We start from the raw sequence: 15461 nt of genomic DNA on the forward strand, positions 1-15461 counted from the left end.
AACAATACATATATAAAGGGAGAAGTACAATAAGTTTGTGGTGACCTACAATAATTTAGACACACTTCCACACAATGTCACATAAAGAAAAAACCAAAACCACAATGTGACGAGAATACAATCACGGGAAAACATTGGTGGTCACCTAAAGAAAAAACCAAAACTACTACTCAGTCAGGATAATACATTCACGGGAATGATTTTGTGGTGAGCAAAAGAAAAAACCAATAGTACTTGTCACGATCACTGGTCCAACTTGGCCCCTCCACAGTTTTCTCAGTCTTTGCACCTACATTAACAAACGCATATCGTTAAAACCATTTCAACAATAACATATCGTAATGGAAAACAAACATACAAAAGAGTTGAACAGTACATACCATAGACCAAAGAAACCACATTATGACAAAAGATCGGCAATGATTTTGTCCTTAAGAGCTAATTCAGTCTCAGTTAGTGGTTCGATTCTGGATAGGAGACACTGAAGCAGTTTTCGATTTGAAAGCTTCTCTCGGTAATCCATGTCCTGTTGTCTAAGCTCGAACATGGACTGTACCTGCAAGAGGCCTTTTCCCTTGTCTACATCATCCGGTTTTTGGCTATTACCTTTTTTATTTTTCGCAGCCTTGGCTGCCTTCACACCAACCGGACGACGAACTGGTGAGTCGTCTCCATGACCTTTTGATTGGCAAGTAGGGTTTTCAACTGATGAGTCTCCAAACTTTTTCCTTTTCTTCAACTCAGCATCCTTAATCGCCGATGCTGAACACCATTTCTGGTCGTGGCGTAGTTCCCTCCACGCGTGCTCAAGTCCGAATTTGAACTGGTGGTCATTAAAGAAGATTTGGTGAGCAGCTTTGACAACGTCATTTTCATTTTGTCCGCTCGACTGCTCTTTCAAAGCCGCCTCGTACGCCCCCACAAACTTACACACTTGGTCATTAAGCCTTCCCCATCTCTGCTTGCAATGACTGGCCTCCCTTGGTAGTCCCACCACTTGTGGACTTGCATTGAAATATGCTTGAATTCTTTTCCAAAATGCGCCTGCTTTCTGGTCATTGCCAACCACCGGATCTTTGCTGGTATTTAGCCATGCACTGATCAAGACAGTATCTTCAAGTGGTGTCCACTTCCGCCTAACACTTCGGTCCTCTTGCGTTAAAGTTGGATCTTCTTGGCTGCTAAACCGTGGCACTTCAGGAGACCTAAGATCTATGGTTTGCGAGTAACCGTAAGGGTTATCTTCTTGGCTAGTTAGGAGGTTCACAAAAGAGTGATTAACAAAACCATTTGTTGAATCCATTTGGGAGTTAGGGAACAAGTGTTTGAGATGTGTTTTACAAGGAGAAGAAGGTATCTGAGTTACTGAGGTGTGTTTAGAAATGAGCTTTCAACAGGTTTAAATGGAAGAAGAAAATGTTTAAAACGGTTAAGGCAATCAATGAAAGACAATTAATGTTTAACCTACTTTACCAAGCAACCTAAACCATCGTCATTAATAAGAAAACCAACTCCATACTCGTCATTACTAAGAAAACCACCTACTTAGCTAAAAGAGGGAAGAATAAGACTAACCTTTATTAACTGTCGCAAACCAGGACACTCAAAATGCTTCACTTCTAGTTGGAAACTCCTAACTTCATGGGTATTTCAGTTACATACTCCATTTGGCCTCGCAGAAATGAAATAAATGTTAGGAGAGACATAATAAACGGTAAGTGTATCAGAATCATTAATAACAAAGCGTGTAAAACGGAGTATAGAGTTGTTACTAATTCCGAGTATAGAGTTGATAGAATCGCACAAAACGATCAATAACAACAAGCGTGTAATGTATCGAACAAAAACCCTACAGCTTCTAAACAATCGAACAAAAAACCTCGATAACAAGCAAATCAAATCGATAACCCTAATTACGAGTATGTAAAAGATAGAATACCAAATCCGCATGGATAAGTTATCGCAAACAGACTCTAAATGTGTCACTAAACTCAATTTAGAATAAAACCCTCAACCAAAAATTTCCCCAAATCGAAAAACCCTAAGCAAAATTTACAACCATCCAAGCTTTTCAAGTCATTTGATTTCCAAAAAGAAGAGTCGAAGACATACCTTGACACAGTAGGAAGAGAAGCCCTCACAAATTCGCCGTTAAACTCTCCGATTAGCCATCGACGATTATCGCTGCAGAGAAGAAAGTTTCGCATGTTTTCATCGATGAGAGATGAAAATTTTCGAGACGAAGTGAGAGAAAAAAGTTTCCATAAAATTATCTCAACTCGCCAACAAATCAGCTGTCGACACGTGTGTTATGAACCCGCTCCTTCGGATCCTCTGCAGTGAACCGGTTCATCAAATTTTTCGTTTTAATCGATTAAAACATAATAAAAAAATCAGTCAACTTCCCTTATGAACCTTTGGCGAACTCCCGTTGGAGATGCCCTAAGTACTACTAACTCATAAGTCCTATGAACACATTGCTTGCAATTAACATGTGATTAAATAAAGTTTAGAGTAGTAGGTTAAAAAAGACTGTTGAACCATTTTTGTTTGTTCGAGGTTAAAGAGTACTACTTTGGAAAGAGATTAGGAAAGAGATTTAAATGATACAAGTATGGTCGTCAACAAAATTTGTTGGTTCTTACAAAATCAGTAACATACGAAACTAATTTCTGAGATAACCCAGAGACAGGGGATTTAGACAGACAATACCTAGGAAAAAAGAACAAACTTCACACAGACACTAACAAGAATTGATTGCTAATCATTAATCAAATACATACAAATATATCAAGTTTCCCTAAATAATTGAATAGTTGTAGAATCATATATAATTAAGAACCATGAACGCAGGAGCTTTTATATTAACTTGTTTATTGATTGATGCAACGTCAAAAGAATAGCCCGGTACGGTTTGTGGTGGTTTAGCTGATAATATCCTTCATGTTTCAGCTGCTAAACCGAGCCAAGAGGTATTGTTGTTGTCTCTGCTTTGAGGCTTTGAAGACGCTTTAGCTGGATCGCATAATTGGTATGGCGCCTTTGACGTAACTCTATCCTTTCTCTTCGCCAGGAACCGATGGAGTGAAGCTCTTCTAGCAATTGGAAGTTCTGTAAAACAAAAAGAGGAACATTAATCTGTTAGAAGCTGTGTGTTAAGAAAATACGGTTTAAATAGAAACAAAAAGAGGTTGAGAAAAATTACCGCATGCCATTGGAGTTGAGGAGGAATGGATTGGGTCTTGTGTTGCGGTTTTCTTGAGATGAGAAACGATGTTGCTTGTGATCTCGGATTGATTCTTGGCTAAGTGAGGAGTGTAAACACTTTGGTGGATGTTGTTGTTGTTGACATTAGATGTGAAACCAGTGAAGCTATGAGCGGTTCCTTTGCTCGCCAGGTTCATCACTTGTCTCGCTTTCTCAGCAGAAAAGTCATTGAACACAATCACTTGCCCGCCGTAGAATATAGTCAACGGTGCAGTTTGAGGCTCTGGTTTCACAGATCTGTTCAAGAATTGATCAACATAAAAATTAGTCAAGAAGATCAGAAACAAATCTTAGCTTTTTTAGGACATGAGATTCTTTTTTGTTAATAAACAACATACCTAGCAGTAGTAGTAGTAGTAGTAGTCGTCTGTGTAATTTTGAGGGCATCTTCCTTGGGGAGAGAGGAAGACGAGGAAGAAAAGCTTGACTGCCGAGGAAACAAATTCTTGGGCTTAACATCTTGATGAGCAGCCGCCATGGAATCCATGTTGGAAGCTTCACAAGGGAATAAACTCATGGTTGTTGTGGGCTGACGTGAGGTGCCAAAGTTTCCTGCAAATATGATCCAAAAAATTAAGATATCTCTCTCCCATAACATTTTTTTTTCTAATGACAAATTTAGCAAAGTTAAAACCTTTGTTTCTCTTTGAACCCATATATTGAAATTGCCCAATTTTGTTAAAAAAATTGAAATTTCCCAATTTAAAGAAAAGCTTTAGCTTTTGATTTCCAGATTAAAACGCTAAGAACCTAGATACGAAACCGGTTCCTCTGCCTTATTTCCAGTCAACAGGTTATCAATTGCTTCTATCTGATTTCAAGATTCTTGAAAGACTCATGAATCCAAACTCAGAGAAAACGAAGGAAAAAAAGAAACTGGATCTAGAACAAAAAGAGAAGGGTTCTTACCGTTGACCTCAGGCTTGCATGCCATTCCTAAACTCAGATCTCCAAAGCTACCGTTCTCTTTCAGATACTGACTCAATCGACTACAAGTCAGCGAGAAGCTCGGCTTCCCAGAAAATCTCCGACCAGCGGCGAAATCCGAACACTCCATAGAACTCGACATCATTAACAACAACAAAAAAGCTTGGAAGAAACGAATCAAACACACTCAGAATGAGAAAACGAGTTTCTCTAATAGCAGAAATCCAATCGTCTTCTTGAACTTGAGTTTTTATCTTTCTCTGAGAATCGGAGAATCGGAAACTGAGTTTTGAGTTTCTCTTCTTCTTGCTTTGTCTTGCAAATTGCGTTTTGTCACGAGGGAGAAATGGAAGGTCTCTTTAAAACTTTCTTCTTTTCCTTTGGTTGGTTGCAGAGTCCCTCCCTCCTACCTCCATTATCAAATATATATACTGTATATATATTTATTTAATTATCCCTATTTACTTTATCTAATTGTGCGCCCTTTAAAAACACGTGTTTTTCTTTATTACTAATAAAATAGGAGAATGTGTCTCGGTTCACTTTTGCTCCACGTTCAACGATTTCCGTTCCCTTAATTTTACAATTTTATCCCTCTTCACGATGATAAATTACTAGTATTACCTTTCTATTGGTTTGTTCGCAGGTATGACGAGAAGTCAAACCAAACACCAGAGACCAGACAATGTAAAGTATATTGCAGCTTGCAACTTGGCAACTTGCAAGTGAGAACAAAAAAAAAACAAAGAGGACTCTATAGTATAGTAAATTTTGTTTCCAAGAACCGTTTTTTGGTAATTAATGTTTTTAATTCAAGCCAATTGCATTATTTGTAATTTCTTCTGCAGATGGTGTATCGGAAAGTTCATTTGTTGCGGATTAGATAGTCTATTAGCGTATGTTTTAAGTCATTGTTATGAAATATTCTAACTTATGTATGGAGAACAAATCACTCCAAATTTGCAGTTGCAAAATCTTTATTTGCTTAATATGACATCCACTAAGTAAACATTTCGGAACAAACATTTGTTTAAACACTATATTTTTAGTAAACTATAAAAATATATATGCTTGGCCTATAATCTATTTACAATTAAAAGACAACATTTACACGTATTTAATATATAAATTAATTTGGTAGAACCATTCGAGAAAATTTATTATGGTTTTATGGTTAAAATATTTCCACTGTAAATTTAATCATGATTGATCATTTTGAAGATGGTAAAAAGACCGTCTTATATAAGAAGATTATACAGGTGTGTTTAACAACATTGTTAATGAAGTACTTATAATTACTGGCTATGGTTGATGCATGCATGTAAGTATAAATGTTAATTTTTGTGTTATTAATGTTGTGGTGAGCAAATTTTGGTATCTAATTCTAACAAGAAATCAACCAAACACGTCCAAAAAAAAACTTTTATCTAATATGGAAAAAGGAAGCTCATTAAAAAGAAAATAAACGAAAACGCGTTACAAGTCATCAGTCAAGCCTCAAATGGCATTTTGTTAATTCACAGTAAATTAGTATAATTATACTGGGGACATTTTTTATATAGTTATCATAAAGTTTACAAAACGCGTGATCCATGCAAAGATACAAGCTAATTAATGTTTGTATATAAAGAAAAAAGAAAAAATAATAACAACTAGAGTATGCGAGTCGTTGATTAGTAATTAAATGTGGCAGAAGCTAAAAATTGAAGTCAAAATCCAAGCCGACCGTCAATAGGGGTGGTCGCGGACCGGATATCCGGGATTTTGGAGATATCTGTGATTCATTCCGCTTCGGCCGGATAATCTTTTTTTATGATTCGTATCCGCTTCATAATTATCTGGATATTCGTTTTCCGGATATTCGCCAAAAATCTAAATATTTTCCAGATATCCGATCCGGCCCAAAAAATATTTAAATAATAATATATATAAAATAAAAAATAAAAAAATTCAAAATTTAATTAAAAATGATAATATTTTCTTTAAAAAAATATATTTTTTTAACTTATTAATTTTAATATTTATAATAATTAAATTTATAAACAAAAACTCATAAAAATTATATTTATATATAATAATTATACATTTTATATGAATTATTATCTATCTATATATACATATATATTTATATCGGAGCGGAGCGGATACCCGTCTTAATTTTTTTTAGTATTTGTGATTTGCTCCGTTTTTAACGGATATTAAATTTTAGTATTTGCTTTGCTCTATAAAATTACGGATATCCAGATTTTTTGGATCGAATCGAGATGAATAACGGATTGAAGCAAATATAACGGATATTTTGCCCAATTCTAACCGTCACAATTGATTAAGGCCATGAACAATATGATAATTTAATTGATTAATCAAAAGTTTTACACGTAACGAAGAACAAAATGATGGTTCATACACATAATGAAATGGTCATTTTATAAATAAGACCTACAACTAATAATATCAATATCCGGCAAATGCGACTAATCCCATATGTCAAGGGTACGATCGTCTGACTGATAAACGGGAACGGAGCAAACCTTCACGGCGTTAACAAACTGTGAGTGGGTGCCACCAATTGAAGACAGCTTCACCATCCACATGTTCCGTCGACCACGTTTTTGTTGTTATGCGTTCTAAAATAATACTCCAAAAAAATAGTAAAACAAAGTACAAAAAAATTGAAAAATCTAAAAGAAAAACAAAAAGCAAAAAAAAAAACTAGAAGAACAAAACAAGGAGGAAACCAGAAAGTAAGAGGCAGGCAAGTGCACGTTGTCTGCATCAATTTAAAATAACACGTGTCCAACTTTAGTTAGTTTAAAACTACGCGGGGGAGATTCTTATATTCTCGACAAAACAGTGGATAGGAGCTGTGTTATGCTGCTACGCAACCCATAGAAATCCCAAAAGCATTCCAATGCAACGACAAAAAGTTAATATATAATCCAGTGCTTAATAAATAGCTAGACGGTAGGCGGGCGGACGAGCTCCGACTAACGCCTAAATTAAAAGTCAGTGATTAATCGCTGATTAATAGATAATTAATTTTTTAATTAATTTATTTTATATTTAATTTTTAATTAATTATATTAGTTTTTTTAGATTATTTTGGAGCTTGAACTTACTTAGGCTGATTTTGGGCCGATTTCAGAAAATATGAAATTTTTATTAATAAAGTTGGACTAATTTTAAATTTTAAAAAAATTTTAAATTAATTTTAAAAATTTTTAAATGAATTTTAAAAATTAAACAATAATTTTGTTTTTAATGAGTTTTTAGACAGTTTTATGCGATTTAAGATGATTTTAAGCGGTTTTAAACGGTGAAAAATCAGAAAATTACCTAGAAACGCTGTCTAGCACTTAGTCGGGGCGGTTAGCTATCGCTTAGCGCCTAGGCGGCCGACTAAGCGACTAGACGGCTGACTTTTTGAACAAGGACTAAGACTAAGAAAAAATCCAAATGGAACGAGTCTTTCTTTTACATATTTGATGGAAACTTTATCACAAGAGGATTAGATATATAAATCGAGATATATTTTTGACTGATAAAAAAAGATAAAATTCGAGTGAATTTGAGTTTATTGGTTAGAAGTTGTAAGATATGAAACGTGGGCTATATATGGAGCATATAGTAAAAACTATTAAAGTACATAGGATCAGATTAAACGAAAAAGATCGGTCAAACTCGTGGGAAATGCGTGTAGTGGTTAGGGGAAGGAATACAGATCCGCGGGAGGCAAGTTGAGTAACGTGTCCAATTTTATTTGTTTTTTTCTTCTTCTTTAATAATGCATGCACCATTTGAGTTTACCATTAATTTATTTGTATTATATCATATTTTTGTAGTCCTTGTTTTATCAGAAATTTAATGTCTAATACTATATTACTATTATTCAGATGCAAGCCTTTCTTTTTGTTTAGGAGTTTATTTTTTTTAAGGGGAATACTTTTTTTTCAAAATAATCACCTATATGGTTGACTTTGCTAATGGTAGGTTAGTTCAGACGTAGCCACGTTTGTATATGCTTTTAAAATACTGATGTACCATTCAATGATATAACGGATACAAGTTTTGAAAAAAGTATAAAAAAATAATACGCACATGAAGTTTCTGGAAATTATAAAACAATTGTTGGGCAGTTTCGTTTTGTTGCATGTAAAGGTACGCATGCCGCTAGTTAGACTTTCAAGGGAAAATAAGTATTATAATAATAATCTAAATACAAAGAACATAAATAGTTAAATACAGTTGAAGAGGCGCCACATGGGTAGTGGTGGTGACCATTATTGGAGTCGTCGGTGTTTTGCAGAATACACAATATAATATACATATGTTAGAAAAACCGTGCTAATTAACTTTAGTAGTGGAACATGCTTCTCGTGACATTAAATTAAGATTTTTTATTATATAAACTAGATATTTTTTGTGGTACTTTTATTTTATTTTATTCTCGACCTTGGTGTTGTTGAGCTTCGTGCTAGGTTACAATTCGAGCTCGGTCCAATAAAAATTCTACCTCTCAACAGTAAACGTCAACATTTATAAGTTTTAAAGTCTTGTATTCATCCATTCTATCAAACTTGTATACTCTAATTCGATCAAAGCAATATCGTTCTGAACTTCTGATCTATTATTCGTCAAGGACGATCCGATCGAAAATCAAGTTGTATTGATGATTAGTTGGACCTATTTTGTAACAAAATGGTTGGTAGCGAACAATTCCTCGCATCAACAGTACTTGTGATCCACTTCTCTAGCCCAAATACATGATCGATGTATATAATTAGCTCTGTGGAAACGTTGATACAAGAATACAACCATACTTTCTAAAAAAACTTATCAAATTTATAATAAATATTGGTAGAATAACATTTACAAATATATTTGATAATTTCTTCATTTTCTTCCGACCATTGTTTCTTCCATCATAAATCATTGTCTTATCATACTGGAAAAGAACCCCTCCATTAGGTTTTTATATATCATTTTCTAACTAAAATTACAAACTATATTTATCAGAATGAGGAAAATCCAACAGCGAAATTAAAGAAACAAATGATTTCCATTTTTGTCCCAAAATTGACGCCTATGTACAGAAAGAGTTTAAAAAAAAAAAACCATTTAAATGTCGTAATCGATGTCCGTCACATTGGACTCAGCGGCAGGCTTAACAAGGCGACCTTCCTCGTCGTAAACATCAAAGTTCTCGCATGGCCGAGGGAAAATCGACCCAAAGACTCGTCCTTTCACGTACGAACACTGAAATATATGTTTCTTCTTGTACGTTAACCCAACGGACATGTCCCGAAACGTCACATTCCTCACCGGAATCTGTTCGCTCCCATGGATTCGGACAGGCACTCGCACTCCTTGTCCGCGGATTCCCGTAAAACTGAATCCCGAAAGTGTCGGAAAGGCTTTCCGGTCGAAGTTATCGTCCGCGTGCTCGTTGTAGTCCGTCTTGATCACGATCCCAACCCGAACGTTGTCCAGTGTCAGGTTTTTGTAGGTTATGTTTCTGATGTAACCGCCTCGTCCCGGAGCCGTTTTGATCCTGACTCCTCGACGTGAGTTCCAGATAACAAGGTTCTCGATCGTCACGTTCGATATCCCACCAGACATTTCACTTCCGATTGATACACCAGCACTGTCGAAACATAAATAGAAACGTATTAACCCAACACAATCACGATTTACCTATGAAAGTGTCAGTTATATTTGGATATTTCCTAAAAACACGTAGAAAGGTTTCCTTTTCTGTATAAAAAATGAAAGCTTTTTCCTTTTTTTTTTTGCAGTGAAACGTGAGAAATGAGAAAACTCTTTACCTGATAATAGAGCGAACGACGAGATTACGGATAAGAATGTTAGTCGAAGGTCGTCCATAAGCAATCCCAAACTGATCCCACCCACTCTTTATCGCGATTGCATCATCCCCCGTGCTAATGTAACAGTCCTCAATTACCATATCCTCACAGGAATCTGTGTAAGGGAAGAAACACGGTGCCAAAAGGGTTTAAATTTGCCGAGCACAAAATAACTCGAAGAAGAGATACTAAGAAAGTCAAATGAACATACCGGGATCAATTCCATCGGTGTTTGGTGCTCCGGTTACCGGAGCTAAGATGGTGACGTTTCTTATTGTTATGTTTTTGCAGTCGTATGGATGAAGAGTCCAAAACGGTGAGTCACGTAGTGTTATGTTAGCGATAACTATGTCACTCGACCACATTATTTGAACTAAAGGTCCCCTCGTGTTGTTGAGAAGCCTTCTTTGATGCTTCTTCCACCACGATTGTCCTTGTCCGTTTATTGTTCCGTTATGACCTGTTCGTTATATCCATTCATCACTAACCGATCATCATATTTCACAAACATGAATTTGAAAAAGAAGGGAATCACTAACCGGTTATCACGATGTCTTTGAGGTTTTGACCATGGATTAAGCTCCCATAACGAGGTCCTGGGCGCTCTCTACCGTAACCATATGAAGGCAATGGTGGCATCAAAGGCCAATACTTTTCATCCTGAGAATTAAAGTGACAAATCACGCAATGTCTTAATAGGTAAAAGCCTCGAGCTACATTTACTCGCGCAACTTCTCGTATTTTCTCATTGAGCAACCTCTGTTTATAAACCTTTCCTCTAGGATCCAATTTCGATTACCCTCTAGTATTTTAAACCTAAGATAAACTCATTTGCATACCATATAGAGCATGTGTTATTCTCTAGTTTAGTTACGTAATTCTCCTAAATTATGTTCCTCCATTCAATAGAATCAAGCAAACACAGTCAATGTACTCTGATTTGGTTTGGAGTGACACTGTCAGTAACATCCAAAATCTCATGATCTAAGCTTAGTGGTAGCTGAGATTTTGACCTAAACAGAGCTTAAAGCGTCTGTAACAGTCACCAAACAATCTGACGAAAAATGATATATGTAATCAATTCTGCTGTTTGTTTCCGGAAATGAAGGCAATACAAGAGAAATCAAATGCTTCACTAACCTCAACTCCCAGAATTTCGGAATCCTCAGCGAGAAAAAGAGTCATATGGCTGGTGAGATTAAACGGCGCCGTGAGCCACCGTCCAGGCGGCACATTCAGCTGTCCTCCGCCGCTGTTTCTCCCAAGCTTCGAGATCGACATCATCGCTCTCTCGAAGGCCTCCGTGTTAAGCGTAAACCCATCGCCTACACCACCGAAATCCTTCAAATCGAAGACCACTGGTCTTAGGCGAGGCAGTGGCTTGGTCGGTTTGATCCGGCCGAAAATCGTGAACTTCCCTCCTCCGACGGGACCAACGACGGAGCCGCCGATGTAGGCTGTTCGCTGCCATAAGAAGAGGGAACAGAATGCGGCGATCCAGAGAAATGTGAAGAGTAGTGTCTTATGGGAAGCAAGGAGGGAAGTAAAGCGACGCTTAGGGTCAAGTCTCTGAAGATGAAATTGAAATCGAGTCGGAAGCAAATTCTCCACCATGATTCGATTTTCCGGGAAATAGAAACATGAGGTGGGGTTATGGTGGGTTATGGTGGGTTTTCCTCAGATCTAGCCGAGAAATTGTGAAATAAACGCAAGGTCCGTGACGGAAGATTGTGAGTTGATTAGTCTGTGTCAGAAGCTGGTGAGTTTGGTGTGAGTGTGATGATTCGATGGAGTTCCCGTAAAGGGGAAATTGCCGAAACTCGATAGAAACTAAACCGGTGAAATTAAGCTTACCGGTTAGTTTGGTTCAGGTTTGTATTGGTGGTGGGAGGGAATAATTTCTTTTACATTAACCAAGTAACCAACTCTCAGCTTCGTATAGTTTTCATAAATCCGAAACTAGCATTTCTTAACGCATTTAACAATCGACCATGAAAACGTGTGTTATGAATCTCATACTGGAAAATTTACAATCAATTCATCTTCAAATTATGGATTGCATAATATAACGTAATAATGAAAAGTGATACTATATACAAAAGTTCTACATCGATGATAGCCATAACAATTTTATATCCGCCGCATAATAATCCACATCAATGTGATGTAAATGCCTGCAAAAAGAAAGTAGCAATGAAAGCCGATCAATACACATATTGTCATCATCATCAAAATCATCAAGATTATTAGCTTACCGAGAAGACGTTGCAGTGACCAGGATCAGCGAGATGAGCCATGAGATTCTCGATTGGATCTTGACTAGTACTGTATCTAGCTTGGAAGCAGAACCCAACGAAGGCAAGCATCGCCAGCCGTCCGTTTTTAATCTCTTTAGTCCTCAAGACCATCACCGGTTCAGGAGATCCTCTGCCCCACATCATCGGATCGAACCATAAACCTCCCGGGTAACCAACATCTGGTTTAGGATTCACCTTGTGCGGATACTTGGGCTCTATGTCCACAGATCCCGGTTTAATCAAATCAGCCCATCTTCTACCTTCAGCCCACCCCATTAACACTAATTGGGCCAGAAACAGCGTAGTGGAGTCCGCGAAATACTCACGAGACCCTGCGTCGTACCATGAGTAATTCTCGATGAAACCTAACCGCTCTAGACATTCCGGTATTAAGATTCCGGTTACGGCCAGCATGGCCCACCGGCTATGTACGAGCTCAGCTTGTGCAAACCATTTGAGGAGGTCCGGGTCCGACCCTGTGATAACAAAACCGGTTTACTTTAAGATTTGGCTTATCATATAAACCGGATTGGGTTTGGCATGTTTTTGTACCTAAACCGAGTGGATCGAAACCGAAATCACCAGGAAGGCTGCAAGACGAGTTTATTTCAAGTCAAAAGGAAAGTTCCTTTGAGAAAAAAAAAAGAGCTAGGAAGTGAAAGAAGAAGGGTTATTTACGAACCTGCCATCGAGCCATTCAGGTGGAGAGCTACCGGGGAACCACAGAGGACGGTCCGGAGGAAGTGGTTCACAGACGCTAGAAACTTCTTTGCCCGCACGAACCACCACAACGCGCTCGGTTCTCCTTCCCCCGGCGCGTGACCAGAACGATGCTCGTCCTCTTTCCACTCTGCTAGTGGATAAAGCGAGTGTGGAAGTGAGAGCAGAAGCAATGGCAAGAGCCATTTTTGTAAATTTTCTTGTGGCTCTTTTTTTCTTGTTGTTGCTGTGATTGTATATGATGGACTCGTTATGTTATGGGCTTTGTTATCCAGAGGAATTTGTGAAGCCAGTGTTACGTGACACGTGTACGGTTCGATGTGAAGGATAGATCTTGGATTAACATATTTACTGAATTTGTAAGGTTGAACTAGAAAAATTACTATGAACTTAAAATGCCTAAAATGATAAGGGACATATTTACTGAATTTGTAAGGTTGAACTAGAAAAATTACTATGAACTTAAAATGCCTAAAATGATACAAAATGTATAATTATTTCAGTATTCAACTGCTTTTTGCTAGACCCATAACAATTAACATTAACATGCTGATTCTGAATTCTCCAATGGGGTTATTTAGCATAATTTTCCTTAAGGTTACTCCATTTAAGCTAATGATCATAAACAGTTGGGAAAAAAGCAAAGTAATTAAAATTAATAAATCCCCCAATTTGATTTGTTCATCATCAATCACAAGAGCAATAAGCGGGGTCGGTTACGAGGAGAATCAAAAGAAGCTCTTTAATTTTCTCGTGGCAACGATCTCATCTACGTGTCAAAATCTCACTCCCTCACTCCGGCGACAATGTACCGAGCGGCGGCGAAGCGTCTTCTCGGCGGTGGTTTTACAGCCAACCGCGTCCTCCCCAAGCTCAGGTCCACCATCAACCCGTCCTCTTATACTTCCCGTCTCTGCACGTCGTCGATGGGTAATACTGAATCGACGGTGGGTAATCAGTCTGTAAACCCTAATCAATCGGATCACACGGCGTCTTCTTCTTCTTCCACGGCTACAGGGGAAGGACCTCGTCGACATGAGAGCAGAAAACCGAGAGCCGAGTTTCAGGAAGAGCAGGCTCGTGTTCTCTCTGCTTCTCTCCGTCACGTGGTGGGTATATTGTTTTCCAGATTCATCTTTTGCTCCCACTCAAGTTTCCATCTTTTAGGCGATTGATTTCTTTATTTGGGAGTTTCTGCAGCCGAGATTAGGTTGGACAGAGGAAGCGATGATGGCTGGTTCAAGAGATGTTGGTGTGTCTCCTTCGATTGTAGGGTCTTTCTCCAGGAAAGAAGCTGCACTTGTTGAGGTAATGGCCTACTCTCTGGAGTTTTAGTAACATTCTGTGGGTTTTGTTTGGAACTTTGGCTTTTTGGTGGTTCTCTTGTTGACTTTCGTTTTTATTCTACTCTTGTTTCAGTTCTTCATGGATGAATGCCTGCAATTGCTTATGGATAGAGTAGACTCTGGATTGGATTTGGAAAACCTGATCCCTAGTGAACGTATCTCCAAGCTCATCAGAATTCGCCTAGAAATGCAGGTCCCTTACATGTCAAAATGGCCTCAAGCTCTCAGCATCCAAGTAAGTTTTGGGCTTTCCTCTGTTTCATGATTATGTCAAGCCGAGTCCTGTTTTTGAACACATCTCCTTTGGGCCAAACAGGCGCATCCTGTAAACGTCCCAACCAGTTTTAAGCAACGGGCAATGCTAGTTGATGAGATATGGCATGCTGTTGGAGATGGAACCTCGGATTTAGATTGGTATGTCAAGCGCACCATTCTTGGAGGAGTTTACTCAACCACCGAGATTTACATGCTTACCGATGACTCCCCAGGTCTTCAAAATCCTCTTTTCTTGGATACATTGTTATGTGGATGAAGAGGAGTTTAAAGTTTGCTAATCATTTCATTTTGATCAGAGTATCGAGATACATGGGCATTCTTGGATGACAGAGTTAAAGATGCTTTTGATCTGAAGAAAAGTATACAAGAGGTACGTAAAACCTTACTCGCTATGCGTCATTCTTGTTGCTACAAAACTGGAATGAAAGCTTCATTCACGTATTGTTGCAGGCCAAGTATTTTGCAGAAGACATCGGAGCGGGAGTTGGGAAATCGGTTCAAGGACTGATGAATGGAGTTATGCAGACGATGTCCAGAAGGGGTGGTAGCTCTGCGTTTTGAAAGATGACACCTTTATACAATGAAACTTTTTCATACTTTAAGATTCTCCAATATTTTGAGTTGAGATATGCTATAATAATATGTATGACTTGAAAGTGTATAAACATTTTGTTTGTCTTCTACTTTTGAATAAAACCATCGAGTTTGGAACGTTGATGAAAGTTGTGATGTGCTAAGTTTGTCTTTGAGTGAACAGTAAAGAA

At 37.8% G+C, this 15461-nt stretch overlaps 5 protein-coding genes across 5 annotated transcripts; 1 reads left to right on the forward strand and 4 right to left on the reverse strand.

Annotated features, from left to right (window-relative positions):
- Positions 1 to 200: 200 nt before the first annotated feature.
- On the reverse strand, positions 201 to 1409 carry LOC112084113 (glutathione S-transferase T3-like). The gene is made up of 2 exons (XM_024153046.1): positions 381 to 1409; positions 201 to 289 (listed from the first exon to the last, which is right to left on the reverse strand). Exon 1 carries the CDS (start codon positions 1301 to 1303, stop codon positions 401 to 403), a length of 903 nt encoding a protein of 300 aa, XP_024008814.1. The 5' UTR covers positions 1304 to 1409; the 3' UTR covers positions 201 to 289; positions 381 to 400.
- A 1229-nt stretch (positions 1410 to 2638) lies between these two features.
- LOC18993003 (protein TIFY 10A) lies at positions 2639 to 4592 on the reverse strand. Its single transcript, XM_006416467.2, has 4 exons — positions 4177 to 4592; positions 3606 to 3819; positions 3206 to 3504; positions 2639 to 3111 (listed from the first exon to the last, which is right to left on the reverse strand). Exons 1-4 carry the CDS (start codon positions 4337 to 4339, stop codon positions 2942 to 2944), a joined length of 846 nt encoding a protein of 281 aa, XP_006416530.1. The 5' UTR covers positions 4340 to 4592; the 3' UTR covers positions 2639 to 2941.
- Positions 4593 to 9140: 4548 nt separating this feature from the next.
- LOC18993004 (probable polygalacturonase) lies at positions 9141 to 11811 on the reverse strand. Its single transcript, XM_006416468.2, has 5 exons — positions 11199 to 11811; positions 10598 to 10718; positions 10270 to 10518; positions 10020 to 10173; positions 9141 to 9838 (listed from the first exon to the last, which is right to left on the reverse strand). Exons 1-5 carry the CDS (start codon positions 11670 to 11672, stop codon positions 9313 to 9315), a joined length of 1524 nt encoding a protein of 507 aa, XP_006416531.1. The 5' UTR covers positions 11673 to 11811; the 3' UTR covers positions 9141 to 9312.
- Positions 11812 to 12010: 199 nt separating this feature from the next.
- On the reverse strand, positions 12011 to 13309 carry LOC18993005 (photosystem I chlorophyll a/b-binding protein 6, chloroplastic). Its single transcript, XM_006416469.2, has 4 exons — positions 13038 to 13309; positions 12908 to 12945; positions 12314 to 12831; positions 12011 to 12232 (listed from the first exon to the last, which is right to left on the reverse strand). The coding sequence occupies exons 1-4, from the start codon at positions 13259 to 13261 to the stop codon at positions 12215 to 12217; spliced, it is 798 nt and encodes a 265-aa protein (XP_006416532.1). The 5' UTR covers positions 13262 to 13309; the 3' UTR covers positions 12011 to 12214.
- Positions 13310 to 13770: 461 nt separating this feature from the next.
- On the forward strand, positions 13771 to 15414 carry LOC18993006 (ubiquinone biosynthesis protein COQ9-A, mitochondrial). Its single transcript, XM_006416470.2, has 6 exons — positions 13771 to 14184; positions 14276 to 14383; positions 14495 to 14656; positions 14738 to 14909; positions 14994 to 15067; positions 15148 to 15414. The coding sequence occupies exons 1-6, from the start codon at positions 13882 to 13884 to the stop codon at positions 15256 to 15258; spliced, it is 930 nt and encodes a 309-aa protein (XP_006416533.1). The 5' UTR covers positions 13771 to 13881; the 3' UTR covers positions 15259 to 15414.
- The last annotated feature ends 47 nt before the right edge of the window (positions 15415 to 15461 follow it).

This window comes from Eutrema salsugineum, unplaced genomic scaffold, assembly GCF_000478725.1.
Source record: "Eutrema salsugineum unplaced genomic scaffold, Eutsalg1_0 scaffold_5, whole genome shotgun sequence".
Classification (NCBI taxonomy): Eukaryota; Viridiplantae; Streptophyta; class Magnoliopsida; order Brassicales; family Brassicaceae; genus Eutrema; species Eutrema salsugineum.